At 43.8% G+C, this 22952-nt stretch overlaps 2 protein-coding genes across 4 annotated transcripts; one reads left to right on the top strand and one right to left on the bottom strand.

The window, feature by feature from the left end:
• The first annotated feature begins 255 nt into the window (after positions 1-255).
• Positions 256-17621, top strand: rhobtb3 (Rho related BTB domain containing 3). Of its 3 annotated transcripts, none has more exons than XM_079341437.1 (12): positions 256-740; positions 1087-1321; positions 2124-2316; positions 4233-4390; positions 4733-4841; positions 6963-7158; positions 7335-7501; positions 11668-11777; positions 13102-13207; positions 13991-14164; positions 16928-17094; positions 17255-17621. In XM_079341437.1, coding segments are annotated over exons 1-12 (1839 nt in total). In that variant the 5' UTR covers positions 256-738; the 3' UTR covers positions 17477-17621. The 3 variants fall into 3 exon arrangements, with proteins under 3 accessions (XP_079197563.1, XP_079197562.1, XP_079197564.1); XM_079341436.1 differs by having other exon boundaries at positions 7305-7501; XM_079341438.1 differs by lacking the exon at positions 256-740 and adding an exon at positions 784-796 and having other exon boundaries at positions 7305-7501.
• A 228-nt stretch (positions 17622-17849) lies between these two features.
• glrx (glutaredoxin (thioltransferase)) lies at positions 17850-21591 on the bottom strand. The gene is made up of 3 exons (XM_079341439.1): positions 21292-21591; positions 20681-20812; positions 17850-18356 (listed from the first exon to the last, which is right to left on the bottom strand). The coding sequence occupies exons 1-2, from the start codon at positions 21496-21498 to the stop codon at positions 20699-20701; spliced, it is 321 nt and encodes a 106-aa protein (XP_079197565.1). The 5' UTR covers positions 21499-21591; the 3' UTR covers positions 17850-18356; positions 20681-20698.
• Between the last annotated feature and the right edge of the window lie 1361 nt (positions 21592-22952).

Genomic DNA, 22952 nt, shown 5'->3' with positions numbered 1-22952 from the left:
AGCGCCCTGTTTTTAGGTGAAGCTGCTAAAATATTACACAAGGTAACACAAGTGAAAGCTATGTTTGAATATTAAAAAAACAATGTCATTCCCTGCAGGTCGACAGCACGGTTGAAGTCAGGCAGGTTTGTGTGTGTTGGCGCGCGCTGCTTCTACGTCTGTATGACCGCGTGCGTGTTGCTGAGTCAGGCGCGAGCGCTCTCTGTTCAGCACCTCTCTCTCTCTCTCTCTCTCTCTCTCTCTCTCTCTCTCTCTCTCTCTCTCTCTCTCTCTCTCTCTCTCTCTTCCCAGTTGTTTTGTGCCAGTGAGACTTTGTTTTATCCACCGACGTCATTTGTAGAGTCTGGACACCGAGGCAAGAGGCTGCTCCTCGACGTTAATTGTGTTTTCTACCGCCGACAACTTGTTTGTGTGTGAGCACATCAGCCGCCCATGGGCGCTGCTGTTGACACCCTCTGCTGCTCCGCGGGCTGGGTTGTCCGGTGCGCCTCTGCGGTCGGTTCGGGACGGTGTCGGAGTCCGCATTTATGAATGAATAACGAGACTGGGAAATGCGAGTGACTGTGAAACTCCCCAGCAGCCGGACTCCCGGGGGGGCAGCCACCGATGAGAGGGATTAACGACGGAGCGGAGCCGCGGCTTATTGCGGAAAAAGCCCACTGCAGACTGGCGTGGAAACGCACCGTGAGGGAAACGGGCTCCATAGCGTAGCCTACAGACAAAACCGCGGTGACCACAATGTAAGTTGCTCCCAAGCTGCAACTCATTAAAGGGAAGTGAGGAGATGGGGCTCCTGGTAGGATATCGGTCGCATGCTTAATTCTTTCTCCCATTACTGAATGAAACATGTAAATGTGGTGAAAATATTCCCCATATTTTGAAAGCTACCCTCTCAGGGGGTGTAATATAAGGGCCTTGTCCAGCTTCTTCAGTCCATTTGTAGTGACGGGTGATGCACTGTCTCCGTGATAGACATGAATAATAATAAGGAGCACATCAAGGAGAGGTGCCTCCTTTGTTTGTGTGCTACCTCTGGAACATCGTTTACTCAAGTCACTCTAAACCCACGACTTATCTGCCTTACAGGTCCATCCACATTGTGGCTCTGGGCAGCGAGTGCCCTGGAGGAGTCGGACCCGGGGGTGAAGAAATCATGGGGCAGGGGCAGCTGCAGGGAGGCCTGCTCTGGAGCTACCTGGGTCATGGAGCGCTGGTGGGACCTTGCGACCTGGAGAACAGCGTGCACAACCCAGCCTTCATGGAGTACTCCTCACGTGTGTTTGGAGATGTCACTGTGGTGGTTCGGGATTGTCCCAGCTGGGTAAGAGCTGGGCAGCACACACTCAGGAAACCCCTAGACCCACATTATCTCAGCTTTGCTCATTCATGTATTTATAATTAAATGGCATAATTAAGTGGCCTCAGGTAGTGTTTGTAGGTGTTGCTGTGGTTTCATTGTCCTAAATGTGTGCCACCTAATCAGGCTTTATTTGCAAAGCAAGCAAAGATGCCAAACAAAACGTTTTTTTTTCTTTGTCCAGAGCATTGCCAATGTAAAAGATTTTGCGTCACTTCTCAGAAGTACTATTCAAATTCCAAGGCCACTTGGCTTCCAGCGACAATTGCAGGCTTTATGAAAATGTCTCTATTCTTAGGAACACTATTTAAAAATGAATCACACAGAAAAGATGAAAGAACTTTTGTTCTTAATAGCATTTGAATGCTGTTATTTTTTGGTAGCAGCACTGTATGGGTCCTATCATAGGGCTGCCTAAACCTGTCTGGGCTGGTTGAGGGGAAAGATTGTCAGTCTAATTTTATATATCTGTGTCCTTTTTATTGAAATTGCCCAGAGCTTTCTAAAGTGTTGTTTTTCCAGCCTAATTAATTGAATAAGGTTGGGTTAGATTGAGCAAGTAGCCCAGCACAGGTCCTTGGGGGGGTAAAGTCCCAAGAGCCACACTCTGGTAATTATACTTGTGGAGACTCAGAGGGGAAGGGTGAGGGTTATCTGAGGTTGGAGTCTCGGTATACATGCAATCGTGTGCTTTGCATTTCTCACGTCTGTCCTCCTCTGACCTCCTTCTATTTATATTTGTTGTCCTTTTTCTTGACTTTTCCAGGACTTGTTGGACAGCGATTGGGCCAGCGTACGAAAAGTTCTTGAGCAGGCGGACATTCTGGTCATCAAATATTCAGTCACTGACAAGCTCGCCTTCCAGCAGGTCAGGAATGGCTACGCCCCGAGACTCCGCCCGCTCCTGAGGCACTGGGGCGTGCCTGTCATCCTGGTCGCTGTAGGAGCACGGCTTAACGGTGGGGATGTTTTTTTTTTTTTCTCTATGTTTTTGTCAGGGGCTGATACAGTTTAGTTTTGCCATCAGCACCCTGACAACTGAGGTTACCTCTGGCAGTTTGTCATTGCTTTATTACAAACAGTAGAGCTTTAAAAGCAGCGCCGACAAAATGTTTTATCTCACAGCCTTTGAACTTGATATCCTTGTATGGTTAATTAACTGTTGCCTCAGTCCTTCAGTTGTCATGCTCTAGTGGTTTGGCCACTGAGATCACTGTCTGTCCTTGTGTCCTCTCTTGTGTCCTCCCAGCACAGAGGAGGATGCTCATGATTAAATCTCCCCTCACTGCCTTCAGGCTGTCAGCTCACAGGCTCCCTGCAGAAAACCCAACAAATCAAGACATTAAGTTGTTGTTTTATGTCACTATAAGCCTTTGAATCGGACAGGTATTTAGACAGCTCTTAAATAGCTGTGTAATCGTCCAAAAGTCCACCACAAAATTAACAACCCTTTACGTATAAGCTGTATCCAAAATAGGGGCTGCCTCACACAGAGAATTGATCCTGGGTGTGTTTTTACAACACACTGACCCTCGTTGAATCCAGATGCGGTAGTCAAGCTCATCAAATGTTCCAGGTTGTATTTTTAGCTTGTCTGCTCAACTTACTTTGAGAACCTGTCAGAGCTCTGCAGCAGGGAGATCACAGTGTGAATCAAGTCTGTGCCAGAGAGAGAGAGAGAGAGACTGAAGAGGAGAGAGAGAGTAGGTACCTGTAGTCTGAAACCTTTGTTTGTGTTTCAGTGTGTTACTGCTGTGAGTATTTTCACATCATCCCCTTATGACTACAGAGAGTGACGGCTGAGCTCAGAGCGCTTCCTGACGCTCGACTATAGACCCACCTCAGGCACAGCGGTGGCAGAAAGAGAGAGAGAGAGAGAGAGCTGCTGTACGTGCATTAATGCAGCCATTAAACCAACGCTGAACGCAGGAGCACCGACAGAATTATCCAAGGGCACACACGCACACTCACACAAATATAGCACTGATATGCCAAGTCACTGCCGTCAGACTCTCACACACACTTTGCTTCTCTCTCTCTCTCTCTCTCTCTCTCTCTCTCTCTCTCTCTCTCTGTCTCTCACACACACTATCTGTCTGGCTCCTTCTCTGTGTCATGCCTGCAGGTTATAAGCAGAATGATTTATCAAATGCCTTGGCACTTAGCGGCTTGTTCTCTCTTTCTCTCTGGCTCTCTTCTCTTTTGTGCATTTTTCTTCCTCTAAGCGAATCCTTCCGAATTTCTCGTCTAATTCTGTCTCTTTGGTCCGCGTGTACACATGCCACAGCAAGGCTGGTTTTTAGTGCACGTGGCGTTGTGAATGAGAGGATCGATTTTTTTTTTCTTCTCTTGAGCAGAGAATTCATCCTTTTCTCCCGTAGACATAAATTCAAACCGTGGGCTGAAAGTGAAAAACACTCTGTCAACTAATGATATATCATGAAAAACAATATGTACATTATTGTCTTTTACTTAGTTGTCTCTGGATGGTCGTCTTAGCAGGCAGTGCTCTGATTGGTCACAACCACAGGAGTGGCGACTTTGTTTACAACAACACAAAACAGAGCGACCAGTGTTGCGATTTGTTTGGTGGGATTTCTGTCTTTAGACTGTTTTCACTTATTTCCAAGTATAAACATTGACATTGAACGTTTTAACATTTGATAGCATGGATACAATGTTAGCGCTGGTTTCTTTGAAATGTGTCTCAGAGCTCCGTGCAGCTCATTTGGTTTTAGGGTAAGGTAAGGGCATTTTGATGTCAAATTCACACCAGGCTCATGAAGCAACTTCCCATGCACTCTCCTTAAAATATCTTTTCAAACATTTTCTCATTTACTGTTTTAATGAATGAAATCCTCTATTCTGTGTCCAGATGAAGGCCCGCCGTGTACTTGTCCGTTGTGTGCGTCTGACTGGAGCAGCTGTGTGCCTCACAGCGAAGGTCTGCAGCTGTCCAGAGACCTAGGGGCCACCTACCTGGAGTTACCCTCGCTCAATCATGTGTTTGTGGGCCGCTACTTTGGCAGTGTGGTGAGTGGTCAAGTCACTCTTATATGGAGTCAAATGTAATGTCAGACTACTAAATGATTTTTTTTAAGAGTTGTTATAAGCTTGAAAGGAAAGTTCATCGGATCAATGATGTGACCGAGTCAGCACTCTCCTTCATGTAGAAATCATGCTGCAGGATGTATTTGTCCGTCTGATAAACCCGATGAACTCTTCCTTTAGACTGATACATGCTCAGTAGAGGAGCCAAAGGTTTCTGCATTGTTCTTCTCAGATATTTGTGGCCAAAGAGAGGAGTTGCTGATTTAACGTGGTTGTGTCTATGCATTGCATTGGAACTAACATGTGGATGTTTGTGTTGTTCAGCTGGAGTACTTCATGATTCAGTGTCTGAAACACAAAGCTAAAGAAAGGCCAGAGAAGAGGAGAGGGAATAAAGTGAACGAGCTCCGACCCCCTCACTTAGAACAACCAGGTCAGAGGATCACTATCGCACCTAAACATTAAAGCTGTTCTCTGTAGCTGGTGTTAACATGTGGTGTTTGTTGTTTTAATTCAGTCATTTTGTTTTTTTCTGTTATTCGTTAATTAGCATTAGCAATTAGCAGCTGGTGGTATTGTTGACCTGAACGGACTTGACTAGATGATTTCTTCTTGCAGCTCAAATAGCCACAAAAAGAGCTGAGCACAAAGGTTTTAATCAGATCAATATTCCCTCTTCCACACTGGAAATAAGAAGAGAGACAAAGAGCTAGGTAGACTACTTTTATTCACTGACGTTTAAATCAATTTAAGACAGTGCTGCTCTCAGCCCCCGACATCGAGGGTTGAAGTGTGGAGGCAGCTCAGTGATGAAGTCATGGGACGAGAGAGGATTGTTCAGTAACCTTATCATTAACCTGATTAAATGCTTAAATACCTGACAAAAATACAGAACCAGGTGGTTATATTCATTTAATATTTTAAAATATATCTTTTAAACTTTTGTGCAGTGAACTAATATATCAATCTCAGTTTGAGAAGATGAAGTTTAGGGCAGCGTATTCCTGATTTTCCTCACAGTTTAGCATTGTTTGTTCTGTCTCGTCAGAGTTTAAAAGTACAAAGAAAGGAAAGACAAACATCTCACATGTCCCTCCTCTTTGAGAAGTTGGAAAGAATAATCATTTATTGACTTTTTAAATCACTTGAGTTCACTCATTTACTTGAGTTCAAAGAAGTTTTTCCACACAGTTTTTACCACTGAGCTCAACAGGTTCCTTTGCGTTGGACAGTAAATGTAATGAAGGCGTACTTACATGTAGGTAATGTAATAATTATAAGACACGATAGAAGAAAATGCTGATCAAGATCAAAAAGCTCTTCAAGTCAGTCACATTTTAAATACAATTCGACATCAGAGACACAGCAACCTTAATTATTGTTACGAAGCTTCAAAGACTGAAGCCAACTCTGCTCTCCCTTTGTGCTAATGTTATTATGTTTCACTCTGTGGAACTATTTCACCTAATTGGCTTATAGACAGCCTGATTAAATCTGCATGCTGCTGCCATTCTGTTGGACGTTGCTTCCAACTGAAAGCTTTTTAAGTTGTATTTAAAGCTAAATCATTTCAATTAATTTGGCCAGAAGCAAAACTCAAAAACCACAAACAGACTTCATAGCATAACTGATTTACACAGTGAGATTACAATCGTTGCATCCGAAATCTCTTTTTCCTTTCTGAAATCCTCCTGCGTGTCTCCTCGCCTCTTTTTTCTTTTTCTCAAACTTTGACTGTAAACTTCTTGTCTGACCACTTAGCTGCTGTGTGTGTCTAAATCTGACACAGTGACTGAAGTCCAGCCAAAGAAGCAGCCGGTGCTGCTGGATTTCTTGGTGTCAGTCCAACACTCCTAACTCATACTTCCAGTGCAGCTTGCATTAAATATGAAGTTCACTGACTCAGTAACAGAACAATTTGCACAGTCAGATCTGAGCGGCCATAAAAAAAAAAGGAGCCGAGGTCTACGGAGGTTTAGTTTGTAATAGGCATGAATAGGAATGTAATAGGACTACGATTTGTGAAACCCACTTCCTTTTCATTCCAGCCTGGTGGTTTGTCATCTCTTATTTATCTGAATTTATGACAACAAGCATCACAAAGCAATTTTCCCCCCCTCAATCTTTTAGGAAGCAATATTATACGAGGCTCACTGACAGTTAATTCCCAGTTCTATGATTTTATTGTTACGTATTCATGGTCTTTAATTTACACTCCGTCCAATAAAAAATATTTGATCAACCAATTCATCAATCTTGATTTGTATTGCATCAATACACGACCGATGTTATATCAAGACGTACTTTACGAAGAGAGCAGATCTAGACGGTTCTCTTTGTTGTATCAACATTCAACAAGTCCCAACATTAATAACATAATGTATTGATCATCTGTAGAAGTGGTCGAAGCAGATTTAGGGAAAATGAAAAAAGGTTGACTTTTCTTTTATTTTTTGAAACTTCTTTCAAGCTTGACTTTCAACTTTGGTTATCCATCCACACAGCTCATCCGTCCTCTGTCTCACCCTCTGTGCTCCTTCTTCCTCCCTCTCAGCCCGTCTTCCCCCTATTCGTGTAGAAGAGTCCAGCTTCTCCCAGGACATGCAGTGGTTGCTGGAGCGTGGCGTGCAGTTTGCCGATGTGGCGTTCTACGCGGGAGACTCGGGGAAAGAGCTGGGGTGGGCGCACGCTGCTGTGCTGTGTGCTGTCAGCCCGTACTTCAGACAGCTGCTCCTGGGGCCCAAGACCAGGTAGGAGAGATATTAGCTTGTCCGGGATTGACTTTCACAAGATTTTCCAGCACCTGATTGTGTAGCCGGCAGGAGCTCATCTCTTTTTGCAGACTCCACTGTTCTGTGACTGTGACGGAAAATGCATTTCATCTGTGGTTGGACAGGGAACGTCCTCAATCTCGGTGTGTTTGCAGAGAGCGGGATGGAGGCCCACATTCACTGCTCTCCACCTGGGACGGAGGGATTATTGATGACATGCCCCGATCAGAGGGGCACCTGACAGGACGCCTCTCTCGCCTGGTGGTGAAGGACCCCCTGCTGTGTATGTGCCTGTGGGAGACTCTCATGTTCATATACAGAGGTAAAATGAAACGCTGCACGCTGAAAAATTAATAATGAAACCAGCACTTTAATCTGCCGGGAAATTCTCCTTTTGCATTTTAACCTCTCTTAACTGTTAGCACGATGCAACACAATGAAGAACTTGTTCTGACTACTGCTGTAAAACCAGCAGTACACAGAATGAATGCTTGATATCATGTTGGTTTAGTTATGTCATTCTGGTGCGTAAGCATGCAAACATATTTGCTAATTAACATAAACACAAAGTCCAGTATGTGCTGATGGGAATTATGGTTTTGCAGGGTTTTTTCATAAAGCAGACTTTTGGATCAATCACATTTTAAAGTGAAGTTGGCATAAGAATGTCAATGGATCACCAAAGGAGAGAAAGCATTTCACTCTCTGTACCTACCGACCAAACTCAACCCGCCAGCTTTCCCTCAGAGGGCCAGATGTCAACTTGATGGTGGCGATTATTGAAAAGGAGCATATTCAAAGTTTTTAGAGTTCATTCTCTGAACTTAATTGCATTATATTAAATGCTGCATTGGTTTGAAGCGACTTAAAAGAGGTGACACCCAGTTGAATTATTTCTGTATTTTAAGTTTCAACATTCAAAATGACAACACTATAGAAAAACTCCCCAATCTTCATCAGTTCAAATGATTTCACCATAAAGAAGTTGTCCACACTGACGTCCAGGCATCAGGATCAGATGGCGTGCCCAGAAGAAAGTTGAGACTAGAATTCAAACGTTTCCTTGAATGTTGTACACCGACATCTGCAAGTCTGAATTTCTTACCCATCACACTGGATGATTTCTGGTTGGATGAATTTGTGAAGTTATCACCTGCTACAAACCACTCACAGCGCGGTGAATAAATTCATTATTGATAACCAAGTCTTGGTGATACAATCTGCTACTTAGCCTTTCTGTTGTAACGTAAGACACATCCTGCACATAAAAAAAACTACAGTCTAAATACATCTAGTCGACTTTGACAGATATTCACAGCATAGGAGCTCTTCTCAATGAAAGCAGTTATCCTTTTCCAGTCATTTAGATGTGATGATGTATGTCCCCGGGGAGCAGAGGACAGTTTTTATTCTATTGGGTCTTTTCCAGTTTTCCATTATGGAACAGAAATCCTTCAAATTGAAACTGCTTTATCATAAGCAACTGAAGTATTGTCATCTGGGATTTCACCCGGGGAGGTTTTGGTCCTCTGGCAAGACTTGTCCTCTGGCAAGACACTTAACCCCTTAGTTAGTCCTGCTGCTTCGTTGGCAGCGTCTACATGTGTATGAATGGATTAGTTAATACTGATGGAAACTTTACATTCAGGAGCCGGCAGTGTGTGAATGGGTAGATGTGACCTGTGTATTTAAAAGGACTTTGACTCATCAGAAGAGTAGAAAAGTACAAGCTCAGGTCCATTTACCATTTAGCATTATTTATACTTTGATTTAGCAAACATGATGGACTCTTGGAGGGATTGCTGCACTAAAACTGAACTGTTATCAATTTGATGGCTGCCAGGGTTTGCTGTTACCTGTGACAGTGGCCTTGTATATTCTTCAACAAAGCATGCACTTGGTAATGAAACTGTCATGTAAAATAAACATCATCTCTCTCTCTCTCTCTCTCTCTCTCTCTCTCTATATATATATATATATATATATATATATATATATATATATATATAGATATAGATAGATATAGATAGATATGTATATATATAAAATGTAATCTCACAAGAATGCAGGCATATGTACGGATAAACATGCAACCAAAACAGCAGTTTTTTGCAGCTGTTGTAAATTGCGGCGCTCGCATCAAGCATCTTCTTAACTCGTGCATGAAGCCTGGTTAAAGAGCCGCGTGACATCTTTGCGATTTCAGCACTGTCCTGAAAATCCTCCAAGATGCTTGCTGCATGTTGGATGGCAGCTCCTCGTGCATCCAAGCTCATCATCACAGGCTGCATATCGTGCAGGAGTCCTTATGGCACAAAGCGTGGCTCACATCTGATTCACGGCTGCCTCTTTACATGTATGTGAGCAGCAGTGATGCTCTGAGGAAACAATCATGTGCACACTCACTCATATTCACCAGAGGCTGACACACAAACATGTGCGCCGAGTGTGTGTGCTGCCAGAGAAGGCTGAGTGGAGCAGAGAAGAAGATTATAGGGTTAGACTGAGTCTCTATGAGTGACGGTATGAATACAAATAAGAAGGCCAGAGTTTGTAAGAATGAGGGTGCTGTGATTATGCTCTCACACAGGTATATTAGTAATTGTGCAGATTTTGTTTTTTGAACAACAGAAGACGAATATGGGAAAGCATGGAGAGGAAAATTGAGAGTGAAAACAAGCCAGCGGGACACAAGGATTCAAGAAAGAAAGAAAGTGTTTGGTTGGTGGGGGAGCTGTGCACTAGAGCATAATGTGTGTTTGTGTGTGTGTGTGTGTGTGTGTGTGTGTGGCTCAGAGTGAGCAGCAGAAGAGAAACATGTGGGCATGTGCTGTGCAGAATGCCGATGTCACGTTTCTACTCCTAAAACACTGCAGGGTGTGAAGCCTTCTGTGATGTAATGTAACGTTAACCTTCAACATGGCGGGTCTGACTGTATGTTTAAAGCAGCTGACCTCACATACAGTGTGTCTGAGTAGTGGGCTTTCTTAAACGGAATTATCAGATTTGAACATTTGCCCTTCTCGCCCAGAGAGACATTCGAGGCGAAGACAGCCAATATTTGATTTCTATCCGCAGTAAATCCACCACATGCAGTCCTTGTTTTTCTCCGAGAGAAGGGACGAAAATCATCTCCTGGCACTGTGACTCCACTGGCACTGTCAGTTGTATCTCAATTAATTGGTTCGACGGAGAACTTTTCCATCACAATATCATGAGTCTGTTGAAGACACAGTGCCACACTCCCTCAAAAGGCTCGGGGTTTTTGTCACTGGGGTGTCTGTGGACAGTCACAGAGGCCGTGACTTATCCTGCGTGATGTTAACACTGTTGGACTCCGTCTCATTGTGTGCTCTGCTGCTGAGTCATTGCATTCCTCACTTGGTTGCTATTTTGTACGTGTATGTTTAGCACACGTATTTAAATGTATGACACAGAGGATTTACAATACATTATGTGTGTGTGTGTGTGTGTTTCGAGTAATACTGTCCTGTCATTTATTCACTGACCACACTGCCTCATGACCTTGATGGGCTTGTCAAAGTTTCAATCAACAAGTTTATCGTTGTCGGGCCATATGATCGGTCATCCGCACACCGCCTCAACTAATCTGTCCCAGTGCCTACGAGGTGTCAGCGCCGTGTTATTATCCGACAGCGTGTGTTGAGGTAATCCCTCCATCAGCCTAAACATTGTCATTATGAAGAAATGACGAGATAAATCTTGTCCTGCCCTGCTCCCTTTTCCCCCCACACTGCGTTTTCGTCCCAGAGAGACAGAGTGCATCACCTGGACAAGCCGCAGCGCTTCAGTATCAGGCTGACATGAGTGAGATGGAATGTTTTCCAAAAGAGCTTTTTAAATTCAAGTTTTATGTCTTACTGCTCATTAGTTATATCTCTCAAAGCGTTTGTTTTCCAGGTTTATCATCGCCTGTGATTGACAGCATGTTCAGACCTACATATCAGGATATATGTTCATGCTGATATACCAGAGGAGGACTCTTATTCCATTTGGTGATCTCTGAAATTCAGCGGTTCACACAAGCTTTGAATGATGTGAAAGGACTTATCACAGCCTGCATTGTAATCCCTCCACCCAAATGAGCCCCCCTCGAATCATCTGGTCAAAATGTCAACATTTTACTTGATTAAATTTCCATCTGCATCAGCTCGACTTTGAAGCGCTCGTCACTGTTGACTTTTGACCTCCTGACTTTGGGGGCAGATTGAATAATGCTTTTTTTTTTTTTTTTTGCAAAGGCATTCTGGTCTCTGTCTCTTCTGTTTATGCTTTCCGGACTGAGTGTCCCATCCGGAGCGGACATGAATGATATAATAAGACACGTTTTGGGGAAAAAAAGCCTCAAAGGCCCAGAACGCTGGATGTTAGGTGTGTGGGTGGTCAGAGTGCAGTGCCAGCAGGAAAGAAAGAGTTGGTCTCTGTGTGTGTTTTTTAATAAACTGTACTATTGTGGATGCTTTGTAGGAGCGTGGGAGTGGGAACACCTTCAGGAGGCGCTGGAGGAGAAGCTGAAGAATTCGCTCGCCGTGGCTCAACTTATGGAACGCATACGATCTCTCATCGGCAGAGACAGGGTGAGGCGTTCAGCATGCAAAACAACCTCACTTCTGCAAAGACGTCATTCAAAGTGTAAACACATTTGTGGAGGAATATCTCAGAACAGCACTCCCCAGCAAAAGTCATGAGATATCTATTATGTGTCAGATGTTGTCTTTAACGGTATAAACATTTGCTTTTGAAGTGGCAGACTAACGGTGTCTTCATTAGTGAGACCTTGTTAACAAACAGCGTTGTGATAAGTCGGCCATAATTAGCGTGTTTATTTAATTACTGCACGTATCAGCCACTGTGGGGATAAGCAGCAGATAAACAAGAGAAGCTCGTTAAAGATTTTTTTTGCCCAACAAATAACTGGCATACATAATAACCATCGTCAGCATTATGTTAAACACTGCAGCATCACGTCTGTTAATTCATAAAAACAGCTGGCCTCTCCATGTCAAAGACATCAGACCATGATCAGGAGATCGGACACGTCCGGGGCCTTGCATCGGTTTCGTACGCAGTCTTCTCGCTGAAGCGCACTTTTGACACGACGACACTCCCTAATGTCCCGTCACAATCCGATGTCGTCGTCTCTCTGCGACGCAGGCTCGGAGCTTTTCTCCACCAGCTTTTTGAGCATTGATTCACAAAATGCAGAGAGGCTTGATTCTGTCCCTGCCTCTGCTGACACGTTTTCTGAACGCTCGCTCTGCTGCAGAGCGGGGAGGGAATATGGAGGTCTTTGTGCTTCCGTTGGCTGAGCAAGGTCAAGGGATGCTTTGACAACACTTGTTTTCAGACGTTAACTATCAGAGGCCAAAAAAAACACACCGCTCAAACAGTGAGGATTTCTTCCTTCGTGTATTGCAGTGTACTGTTTTTACACAGTGTAGATTTTGAACCCTCCAAATGCTTTGAACAAACAGGGCTGTGTTAATAAATACACAGTGTGGGGGCAGCCATGTTCTCGGTCTGGAAGCCTGCTCTGGCATGTTGTTCTTGGCATCCATGTTCAAGTATGTTTGAGTAGTAACACCGAACACCAAGCAAGACTGGCATGGAGCTCATTTATATTCTACAGTGGTCGTCAGATAGAGACACAGAACGGTAATTGTGCTGGTAACTAGTAACAGGGGAATGTCTTTTGGTGTCTTCTCCACTCTGTCTGTCTGTCTGTGTGTGTGTGTGTGTGTGTGTGTGTGTGTGTGTGTGTGTGTGTGTGTGTGTGTGTGTGTGTGTGTGTGTGTGTGTGTGTGTGTGTGTGTGTGTGTGTGTGTGTGTGTGTGTGTGTGTGTGTGTGTGTGTGTGTGTGTGTGTGTGTGTGTGTGTGTGTGTGTGTGTGTGTGCGCACAGGGCCCCAGGGACACCCCGAGCGCGCGGGCAGCTCAGCTCGGCCCCCAGACTCTCGTCAACCTCTTCAACTCTCCTCTTTACTCCGATGTCATATTCATGGTGCAAGGTGGGTGCGTGCCAACGTGTGCTTTTCTGAGGGAGACAGATGAACACAAATGAATGCGTCGGCACAGAGCAGACGAAGGTCACGTTTTATAGCTGTGATTGAATTATGAGCTCAGGCTGTCGGCCCCGCTCGTCCATTTGGAAGCCAAACGAGATAAAAACAGTCTGAGGGACGAGCTGCCTTCCGCTCCTGTCAGCTCTCGTCTCAGCAGAAGCTCCTCCGTGAGCTGCATTTAACATATTTGCTATTACCGCATCAAATAGAGAAAAGCAGCAGCGAAGCCTCAAGGCGTCTCCTCAATCAATATTTATCTCATCAAGAGTGCAGCAAGCTATTCTGGTCCTCGCACCTCTGAGCGTGACATCGAGGAGGTCACAGAGACGGGGTTTTTTGGCTTCGTCCTCGGTGCTTTCTTTTCATGCTAACACGCTGATGGAGTGAAAGGAGCGAGCTGTCGCTTACTGTTAACGGCGCCTAATGACAGTGATTAAGTCAGGACGTGTGCCCTGACTCTTCATGTCATTTGTTTCCTTTTCATATATATGACCTATTATGAGAGATCACAACAAGCCACATGAGATTATGTTTGGCCTCTCCACTCACGTAATGTGGCGAGAGAGAAATGTTAGCGATCAGGGGAGTTTTTCCACTTGTGGTTTGTGACATCATTTGAATGCTCACTTCCTGTCTCCACTCCCTCCACTGATCGATTGGACTTTCCTAAAAAGCTACTTTAAAATTCTACATGTGGACGTTAACTCTTCACGTCTGTTTGCGTTAAAGGGAGCGTTCTGCCAGCCCATCGAGCGGTGCTAGTGGCACGCTGTGACGTCATGGCGGCCATGTTCAGTGGAAAGTATGCGGAGGCTCGGAGCCGAGTAGTGCCCATCCACGGCGTCTCCTCGGATACCTTCCTGTCCTTCCTGGAGTACCTCTACACTGACTCCTGTTGTCCTGGTGAGTTTTTTGTTGGGTTTTTTTGCACAGAAGCCAGACGTGTTCTCAATGAGACATTTCTGACCATGACTGCATTCCTTCAGATTATTGACTGAACTGAAAACACATCTTCAATTAGAGGACTAAATATAGTAAGAAAACATCCCTACAGTCCTCTTCTTCTTCTCCTCGACTAATTAAACCCTGTTGCCTCATTTCATAGAGCTGGGATTTTCCAGATTGCTGTAATACAAACTGAGTCTGTGTTGTATAATAATGAATAATAACTATAAATGGATGCACGGTTGATCGGTGGTTGGGATGAAAGTCACTAAAGATGCGCTGGCTCTGACTAATAAAAAAACAACGGTCTTTTTGAAAAGGACCACGGACGTTTAGTTTGAGTGGACGACACAAAGGCCTGAGAGAGGTACAGTGGGGTTTTCCTGCAGGCCAGAAACAAAAACACAGATGACGAGCGCTGTCAACCATCTGTGTGACTGCGACATGCTGCCAGCGCCAGTCTCAGGAGGAGCGCACAAAGCAGCACTGAGCTTAAAATTCTATTAGATTTAGACGTGACAAGCTCGCCCGTGGCATCACCACTTCATCTGTTTTTAATGCTGCCAGCTCACAGCCCGACGTTTGTTTTTTTTGTTTTGTTTTCTTCCAGCTCTATCTGTCAAACGGTGCGCTACATTTTTAGCACCCATAATTCTCTCTGATGATGACAGTGAGCTATAGATTATTTCATGTTGCCAAGTGTGTGTTTTTGTAACCTTGACAGAGCGTCAAGTAACATTTTTTATTTGAACACTGAATCAAGAGACAGTGTGTGATACGCAGTAGACAACAAGATCAAGCTTAAGCTACAGGCAAACGGGCTTCACACACACTACAGACATGTCACCTTATCTTTGTCTGCTCATATGAAAGGTCACCTGCACACCACATGAACTCATCTGTGACCACGTCTGGTTAATGTTTGATTTATGTCTGCTTTGTGTTTGAATGACAAAAAGAACAACAGGAAGAACCAAAATATCTCTCTGGCTTACTGTGCGTTTATATTTGGGCTTTTCTGCCCTCTAGTGCTAAAAAGTGACAAAATACAGCTTTGAATGTCACGCTTAGGTCATGTCTAAAGGGACTGTGGTAGTATTGTGTGTGTGTGTATGTGTGTGTATGTGTGTGTGTGTGTGTTTCCAATTAACTGTTATCTGAGGTGGATCTCGTATTTGAATTACAAATGATTACAGATTATTAGGGCGCAGTAAAGCACCCTTCACTCCTCTTAATGTATGAACAATCTATCAAACTGTAATTAACAGTCACCTAATGACAGAGCTGATTACATTATTAGCGATCATCTTCATATAATAAAGCATAACACGCTGCCTGCGTGTGCAGTGTAGAATAATCTGTTCTCAATAAGCAGGAACTTGGAGCTGACGATCTCCTTATTTTTGTGGCATGAGGTGTTTGGATGAAAAAAAAAAAAAAGAGATGAAAACCCCTCAATAAGCAGCGCTTAAGAACCAGCTTAGCTTCAGGGAGTGTGAGCGGGCCGTTTCCACAGATGCAGCTTCAGGTTGAATCAGGGGAAATGAAAGGCACAGGGAACAGCTCCAGAGGCTGAAGTTGCTGCACTGTTATGTAAGAGCTCAGCACTCAAGGTCAAAGCAAGGTGACTGCACTTGTACCCCGAGAATGGAGGGCGCTTTACTGTCCCTACAGAAAACATGGAACGCTCATGTCTCGTGTTGAGATGACTGCGCAGAGATTCAGTGTTACTGGGAGGAAGTGGACACGGCTGAGGGTGATGGAGCTGAATGGCAGGAATCAGGTTACATGAGGAGCGATTTGATCTGACATCCTGACATTACATAACAGGCCCAACTTACCTTATTTGATGCTCGTTGTACAAGTGTGTGTAGGGAAGTAATATAACAGCTCACAAAGAGCTTTGTTCAATTATTCATTTGTTCTTGCCGAGGTATTTTATTTCAAGCTCAAAGCTCAGATTAAGTCTGTGTGCTGACGCGCGTTATCACTCAAATGTAGTTTTAGTTTTAAGGGTTTTGTACGAAAACGTCCAGAACAACGGATGCAAAATCTAAAGAGCAAGAAATGGATGATGTTTCTGTTCCAGAGACTGGTAAAGTTGCTCTGTGGTGAGGAACACAAAAATACATACAAAGATGCCCAAAAAAACCCCATTAGAATGCTTTATTAAATTGGATATTTCATCTTCTAAAAGTAAGACATGTCATCAAAAACCTGGATAACAGACGTCAGCACAGACGAGGAGGAGCTCCTGAGCTCATCACAGGTGTGAGCGTGATGTACTACAGTTAAAGCTCTATTGGAACAAACGGACGTCATTATTTGGGGGGGAGCAGGGCTCTTCACCTGCTAGTTACTAATCTGCAGCTTTTATGATTAAGAGAACAAAACTGTACAACAGTGTGCTGAAAAAATGAGTGCTAAGGGAACTGCAGAGTCCTTGTTGTGGCTCTGATTCTCTAAGGGACACCATTCAAGTTTTCTCATCTTGCACTGACTCTGTCAGTGAGGCTTTTGAAGCAGTATTCATAAAAACATTTCCTTTACTCCTGGGAGTCTTTCTGATTCCTCCTGGAGGCCAGCATGCTGAACATGTGTGGAGCTGTTTTTATAAAGAAAGCGTCGAACCCCGTCTGAGTCACAGTGAGTGTGTGGATGTGTTGGATGTGCACCGTGTGAAACGCCAGCGTGCTGGTTGTGTTTGTGTGTCCACTCTAGCCAGCGTGCTGCAGGCCATGGCGGTGCTGGTCTGTGCCGAGATGTACCAGGTGAAACGTCTACAGCACCTGTGTGAGGTGTGCGTGTGCGCTTACCTTCAGAGCATGCCCAGTAGAGAGCTGTCGTCGACGGGCATCAGTGTGATTCGACTCCTCCGCAGGGCAAAGGTCAGTGACACTTCAGTGTACAAGAGCGTGAAGCCTCATCCCGCCTTTAATGCCAAGCTTGTATGTTGAACTTGTAAAAGCAATAACCTGCAACAATGTTCATGTTCACCAATTACTAAGCATGAGCTCTTAATGAAACCCTGTACGTGTGACTCATCAGTGCCACAATGCAGAGCAGCTGTACATCTGGCTCCTACACTTCATCGCCAACAACTACCTGATCTTCAGCCACAAACCCGACTTCCTGGAGCTCTCAGGTCAGTGTGCAGACATCCTCACACAGCTCGCCATCTTTTCAGACACAAGTGAAGCTTCTCAGAGGGAACAGAAACACCTCCAGGCTGCAGAGAGGTTTGATCTGCACAAAGTGAAAGTCTGCTAGGCTCCTTTGACTCAGGTTCATGTTGTGAATGGAGGGATAGCTTATTTCTAAAATGTGTACGGTGTCATGAAGGTGCCCACTCTTTTAAAATGAAACACTAGTAACCATGTTTCACTTTGACTGTTTGAGAACAATCATCTGAAGTGTATTTATTTTGTTATTAGATGTGCTTGTTAGATTTGTTATGATCCCCTGTGAATAGATTAGTATTGAATGTGACCCTGCCGTGAAGCACAGGACTGCACATGTTAACAATGCCTCCTTATAGTGTACTAACCACTATAAGTTTATGCATGTCATTAAAGTCGTATGCATTTAACAGGCCACATAAGCACACTCACAAGCTTATTACAAAGACTTCCAGCAACACGGCTCCAGTGAGCAGCAGCAGATTTTATTAACATCATTAGTCATACAGACAAATATCATGAAGGGTCATTGGACGGCTACTGAAGGGCACAAAAGTGAAGTCAAAGGCCAGAATAAATACACAACACATGATCGATCTTCATAGACTGTCTGCTGCTTCGTCGTGTAAACTAAATCTTATCAGATATTTCAGCCTTGTTGGCTGCCATGGCAACAAGCCCAGGGGGTCATTGCCTTGTGTTTGTGTGAGCATGTGCCAAGCGCAATAAATTTTGGTGTAATGGCTCTATCAGAAAAAAAAAAAAGGCATCCAATGGTTGAGTTTGCAGCAGATCAGAGTGTGATGTGTGTGTTTGTGTCGACTAGAGGAGGAGCGGGAGCAGGTGGAGAGGCTACGCTGGCCGTCCAGAGGCTACCTGCAGGAGCTCAGCGAGTACCAGCAGCGGCGACGCAAGCTGCGCAAGTCCCGCTGCATAGTCATGTGACCCCCCCCTCCTCGGACGCCAACAACCTAAGGAAGAGGGGGGAAAATTAAGACAGAGTCACACTGAACATCTGAGGAAAAGAAGGCTCGACCCCCCCCCCCCTCCCTCCCCCCCCTGGTGTGCTGCTGGGTGAAGGGCTGATTCAGACGGACACTGTTACAGAGGAAAACGTCATAAGACCCCCCCCCCCCCCCCCCAGGAGGAAAAACTGTGTGACCTTTGTTTAATGACTATTCTATAACGGGCAATACAATCCTTCACATCCAATCTGGATTTAAAATGACTCTCTGGCCACAGACTGGAAGATTAGATTTGTATTGGCGGAAGCAAAATGTAGGATTTTGAAGATGACAAAAAAAATAATAAAAAGGCTCCACTAAGAGTGCCGACATATCAAACGACCACAGATCTGTTGGAACGGACCAGGATTATGTGCAGACCGGTTTGAAGTACACGGGCAACTGGTCTGGAGGATTCTCCTGTGAGGTGAACACAGGGCGGCTCCTCCTTGAAATAAACCGCAGCACACGTTGAGGATCATCACCTGAAAGAAGTGCTCACTTCTGACCCGATCAGTGTTTCAGCTGAGCGTGGACCTACACGAGCAGCGGGCTTACAGCGGGAGCGCACACGTGCTCATTTTCATCAGAAGTCAACAAGAAGGACCAACTAAGTGGAATACTTAAAGAAACTAAACATTTTCTCTACCTTTAACAGAACAGCAGTGACTGTCTCAAAGTGAACACTTGTACGTGCACGTGATGGAATCCAGTTTGATCCTCATCGTCGGTGTTTCATCAGCCAGTCTGCCTTACATGAAGAAATGACTCAAAAATCAAGACTACAAATTCCACTCCACATAGCCTGCATCCAAACGAAGCGCTGTGAACCAAATCTATAACAACACTCACTGACTTCTGCTTCGTCACACGGCCATGAGCTGGACTTGAACATCATTTTCTCTGCAGCATAAACATGGGGACTCTTTCTTATTTATTCGCAATAATAACGTTTTGTCTCTGTCACATTAGAGGAGAAAAGCCTTTTGTAGCATTTATGTATACAGAAGAAGTCGTGTAAAGATGAAATGAATAATAAATATGGAGATAAGTTGGTACATTAAAAAACCACAATGCCTCTGGGTAGGAAACATAATTTATTTTATCTTATTTTTTTATTTAAGGCGGTTGTTTTTCATTAGAACCAGATTATGATTTATTGGTGCTGCAATTATTTTTGTAAACTGTGTATAAACATGATTATTCCTTTTTTTACATTCTGATTAGAGACGACCGGGTCGCACTACTTTACGGTCTACTGCTTCACTGTTCTGAAAAGAAAGAAAACACACTAGACATCGTCTGTCTGATTTGCCTACAGCATAATAAAACACACACAGTGTGCCATTATGAACTTTAATTGGAACGTGTGGATGACTTTCAATAGCTGTGAACAAACTGTGTTAGAGCGGGTGTTTAGCAGCAGGACAAATACAGCTGCCACTGAGAGATCCTGAAAGCTTACAGGTGACATCAGTTGGCACCTTGCAGCACCCGTTATACAGTACATTCACCCTGCTGTTGTTCCACATCGAACAAAGTGCATCCTCTGAGGAATCTTCAGTTCAATCCCAAACAACTCCCCAAAAGAAGAGCAGTAACTAACCGTGAAAGAGCTCCACTGTAAAACTACGTGGACTATCGTGCTGCATCTTCAGCAAGTGTGTGGCTCCTCGGGGCCACTGTTGTACAAAGTGTAGATAACATGAAGTCTGACTTTAAATAAAGACATGTTTTCGATGAATAGTCAGTGTCCAGATGTTTGTGTGGATTTCTTTTGATTTCTCTCTTCCAGAAAGACACCGTGGTCTCGTTTTAAAAACGATTATTAGTGTTAAGATCTGCTTCCCGTGAAGGCTATAACACTAACATTATTTTCATGCTCATCAAATCTTTCAGCAGCCCCTCAGGCCCCTTGATGATGCATTCATTATGGTTTTTTTTTTATCATTACCTGAGGTGCAAGCTCCTATCTGGCAGTCATCTGTGTGGGCCTGGAGCAAATACTCCTCCCATCTCTTTCACTTCCCTTTTTGTTTTTTTATCTCTTGGAGCACCACCTTGGGCATCTTATTTCCTCTCATTTATTTATTCCTGCCATAATGAGCACTTACTGTTACTAATTCATGCACTTAACAACTTGCTCCGAGTCCTCTTAAGGGGTGACACCCACCCTCCTGTTCCCACCTGTTTCATTATACCGGCCCCCCCTCCCGTCCTTTCTTTCCACAGGTTTTCCCCTCTGTCTTTCCCTTTATGACAGCTGTGCAAATGAGCGTGTTGTTGTGTACCTGTGCCTCTGCAGCCGTTCACTGTAAGGCTCCAATGGACTGCAGCATACTCTCTAGTTTGCCACTCTTATGCAGTGCCTCTACGTCGCTGCCGCCCCCAACACACTCTTCACCGATGAACACCCGTGGGACCTGCAATCAAATCAATACAAGAGAAAGTGTGTGCTCAGTATACTGTGCTAAGTGTGTTACAGGGCTAAAATGAAGCTGTGACCTGCAGGGCGTGGACTGCAGCCTCCATACTTCAGCTGCCTGTCTTAAGAGCTGAGTCAAAGCAACTCCCTTTTTTTGGGGGGGGGGGCTCCCTGATTAAATATGCTTATTTCTTTATTCACTGGTTTCCTGGTTGACTTCAGTTCTTCTTATTGAAAACTGCATGTTAACATATAAATCCCCCTAACTAATGTATGCCCAACACTAATACTTCTAATGTATAATTTGATTTAAAAAAATGTATAGAAAAAAAAACATTTTCTCCAAAGCTACACATGAAGAAAAGAGAGAAAATCATGTCACGTGTTGTGTTTTCAATAGCTTTAAGTCCTGTATGAGCCACAGACAGATATCTGGTGTTTCCAGTCTCTGGTATGAGCAGGCAGCTGTGCGTTTACCGTGCGGGCTCCGGTGAGCTCCAGGAAGTAGTCTTGCATGTTGGCCATGTCGCTGCGTCCACTGATATCAATGAACTCCAGATGTCCAGGCTTGAACTTGTATTTCGACAAAACATCTTTCGCCTTCACGCAGAACGAGCACGTGGGCTTTATGAACAACACCACTTTGTCTCCTTTGATCTTAGTCTGAACAAACTGCTGCGCCATTGTGGTACTGGACCCGTGAACTAGTCAAAGTGGGATCAATGAGAGAGAAGAAAGACAATCGTTGTGCATGCGATTTGTCAATCAAAATGACGTAAGAGGGGAGGCACCGCCCCTTAAAGGGACACTGTGTTCTCCTGTGCGCGAATGAAATGTAAAGCCCCTTTTCGACCGGAGGAACTATACCCCAGAATGATGGTCACCAGATCTACCAGGATACAAATGTAGTTCTAGGGTAGAAGTTTACCCCTTAAAAAGACCCTGCTAGGGATTATGTACTTTCTGAAGGTTCAGAGTTCAGAGACTTTTAGAGCATGCTGCCCCTGCAGAGCTGAATGACTGTGATCGGTCAGTCACAGCAGTGTTGTTAGATCACCTGCAGCTGAAAGCCCATTGTTTTTACCCTACCGTTATGTGAATCAAAGTTCGACTGTTACATTAATAAAACGGTACAAAACACATTATTATAGACTAAATATGACTTTAAGAACAAATGAACTAAACTAAAAATAAATAGAAAAGCAAGCAAGAAAAGAGTCAGAGGTTTGATCTGATCTTCAACTTGTTCACTTTTACTTTAGGTGTGTTCTGCATTATTCACTAATGATGAAACTACTTGGTTTGACTTCAGCAAAAATGATTTGTGTAAAATAATGAGTGACTATGACATTTTCTTTATTTATTCTCCATTCAAAAAAGATTCATCATACTAACTTTGGTGACTTTTTCAGCAACACAATTTCAAAATGATCCCTACAAAGCTCTTCTGTATTCACAATTTAAAAATCAAAAAATCCGATGTTCTAAAGTTTAAATGTCATAATCACAAAGAATACTTTACCCAAATATTAACTTTAAGACATTCAGTGCAGGGCTTAATATCATTGATCTTCCTAAAAGGTGTGTCTTGGTGAAATGAGTAGAGTGAGGTATATCCAGTGATTATTCTTCTAACAGTTTGATTTGAGTCTTGTTTTCTTTAATGACACAAAACATTTTTCTCCCTTCATTGTTAATCATTAAAGTCATTTGCAAAGCCATACAGCCGGATTTGCACAAACTTCCCAGATCTTCAGACAGCTATGGGCCACAGGAACCTTTAGTTCCTCCAAAAGAAGTCCCTGAACCTTCAGATCTATCTATCTATCTATCTATCTATCTATCTATCTATCTATCTATCTATCTATCGCCGATTCATTGTCTAACTAACAAAGAAGTAAAGAAATGACTTTAGATCACTAAATCACCTAAGAATCACTCAGGAAATTGTAAGGTTTTTTTTGCTTCATGATCATATACCATAAACAATGTTCCTGACACAACATATTTGGTGTTCAGATCAAGTTGTTGATAATTTAATAGCATGTGAGCTCAACTTAATGTAAAATAACACGTTTAACCAATTCACAAAAGGTTCCTTAACAAGACAGGGTGAAAGGGGTTAGCTTTAACTGCAT

The sequence above is a fragment of the Symphodus melops genome (genome assembly GCF_947650265.1).
Source record: "Symphodus melops genome assembly, chromosome: 4".
Classification (NCBI taxonomy): domain Eukaryota; kingdom Metazoa; phylum Chordata; class Actinopteri; order Labriformes; family Labridae; genus Symphodus; species Symphodus melops.
The sequence above is the reverse complement of the archived record's forward strand: the minus strand, read 5'-3'. Positions and strand labels throughout refer to the sequence as shown.

Excerpts from the sequence above, each read along its gene's own strand:
- rhobtb3 (XM_079341436.1), top strand. Across the intron at positions 2,317-4,232 it reads TGTAGGAGCACGGCTTAACG|ATGAAGGCCCGCCGTGTACT; the intron begins GTGGGGATGTTT and ends TTCTGTGTCCAG. Across the intron at positions 17,095-17,254 it reads GACTCCTCCGCAGGGCAAAG|TGCCACAATGCAGAGCAGCT; the intron begins GTCAGTGACACT and ends GTGACTCATCAG.
- glrx (XM_079341439.1), bottom strand. The coding sequence starts at position 21,498 with ATGGCGCAGCAGTTTGTTCAGACTAAGATCAAAGGAGACAAAGTGGTG. Across the intron at positions 20,813-21,291 it reads AGCTCACCGGAGCCCGCACG|GTCCCACGGGTGTTCATCGG; the intron begins GTAAACGCACAG and ends ATTTGATTGCAG.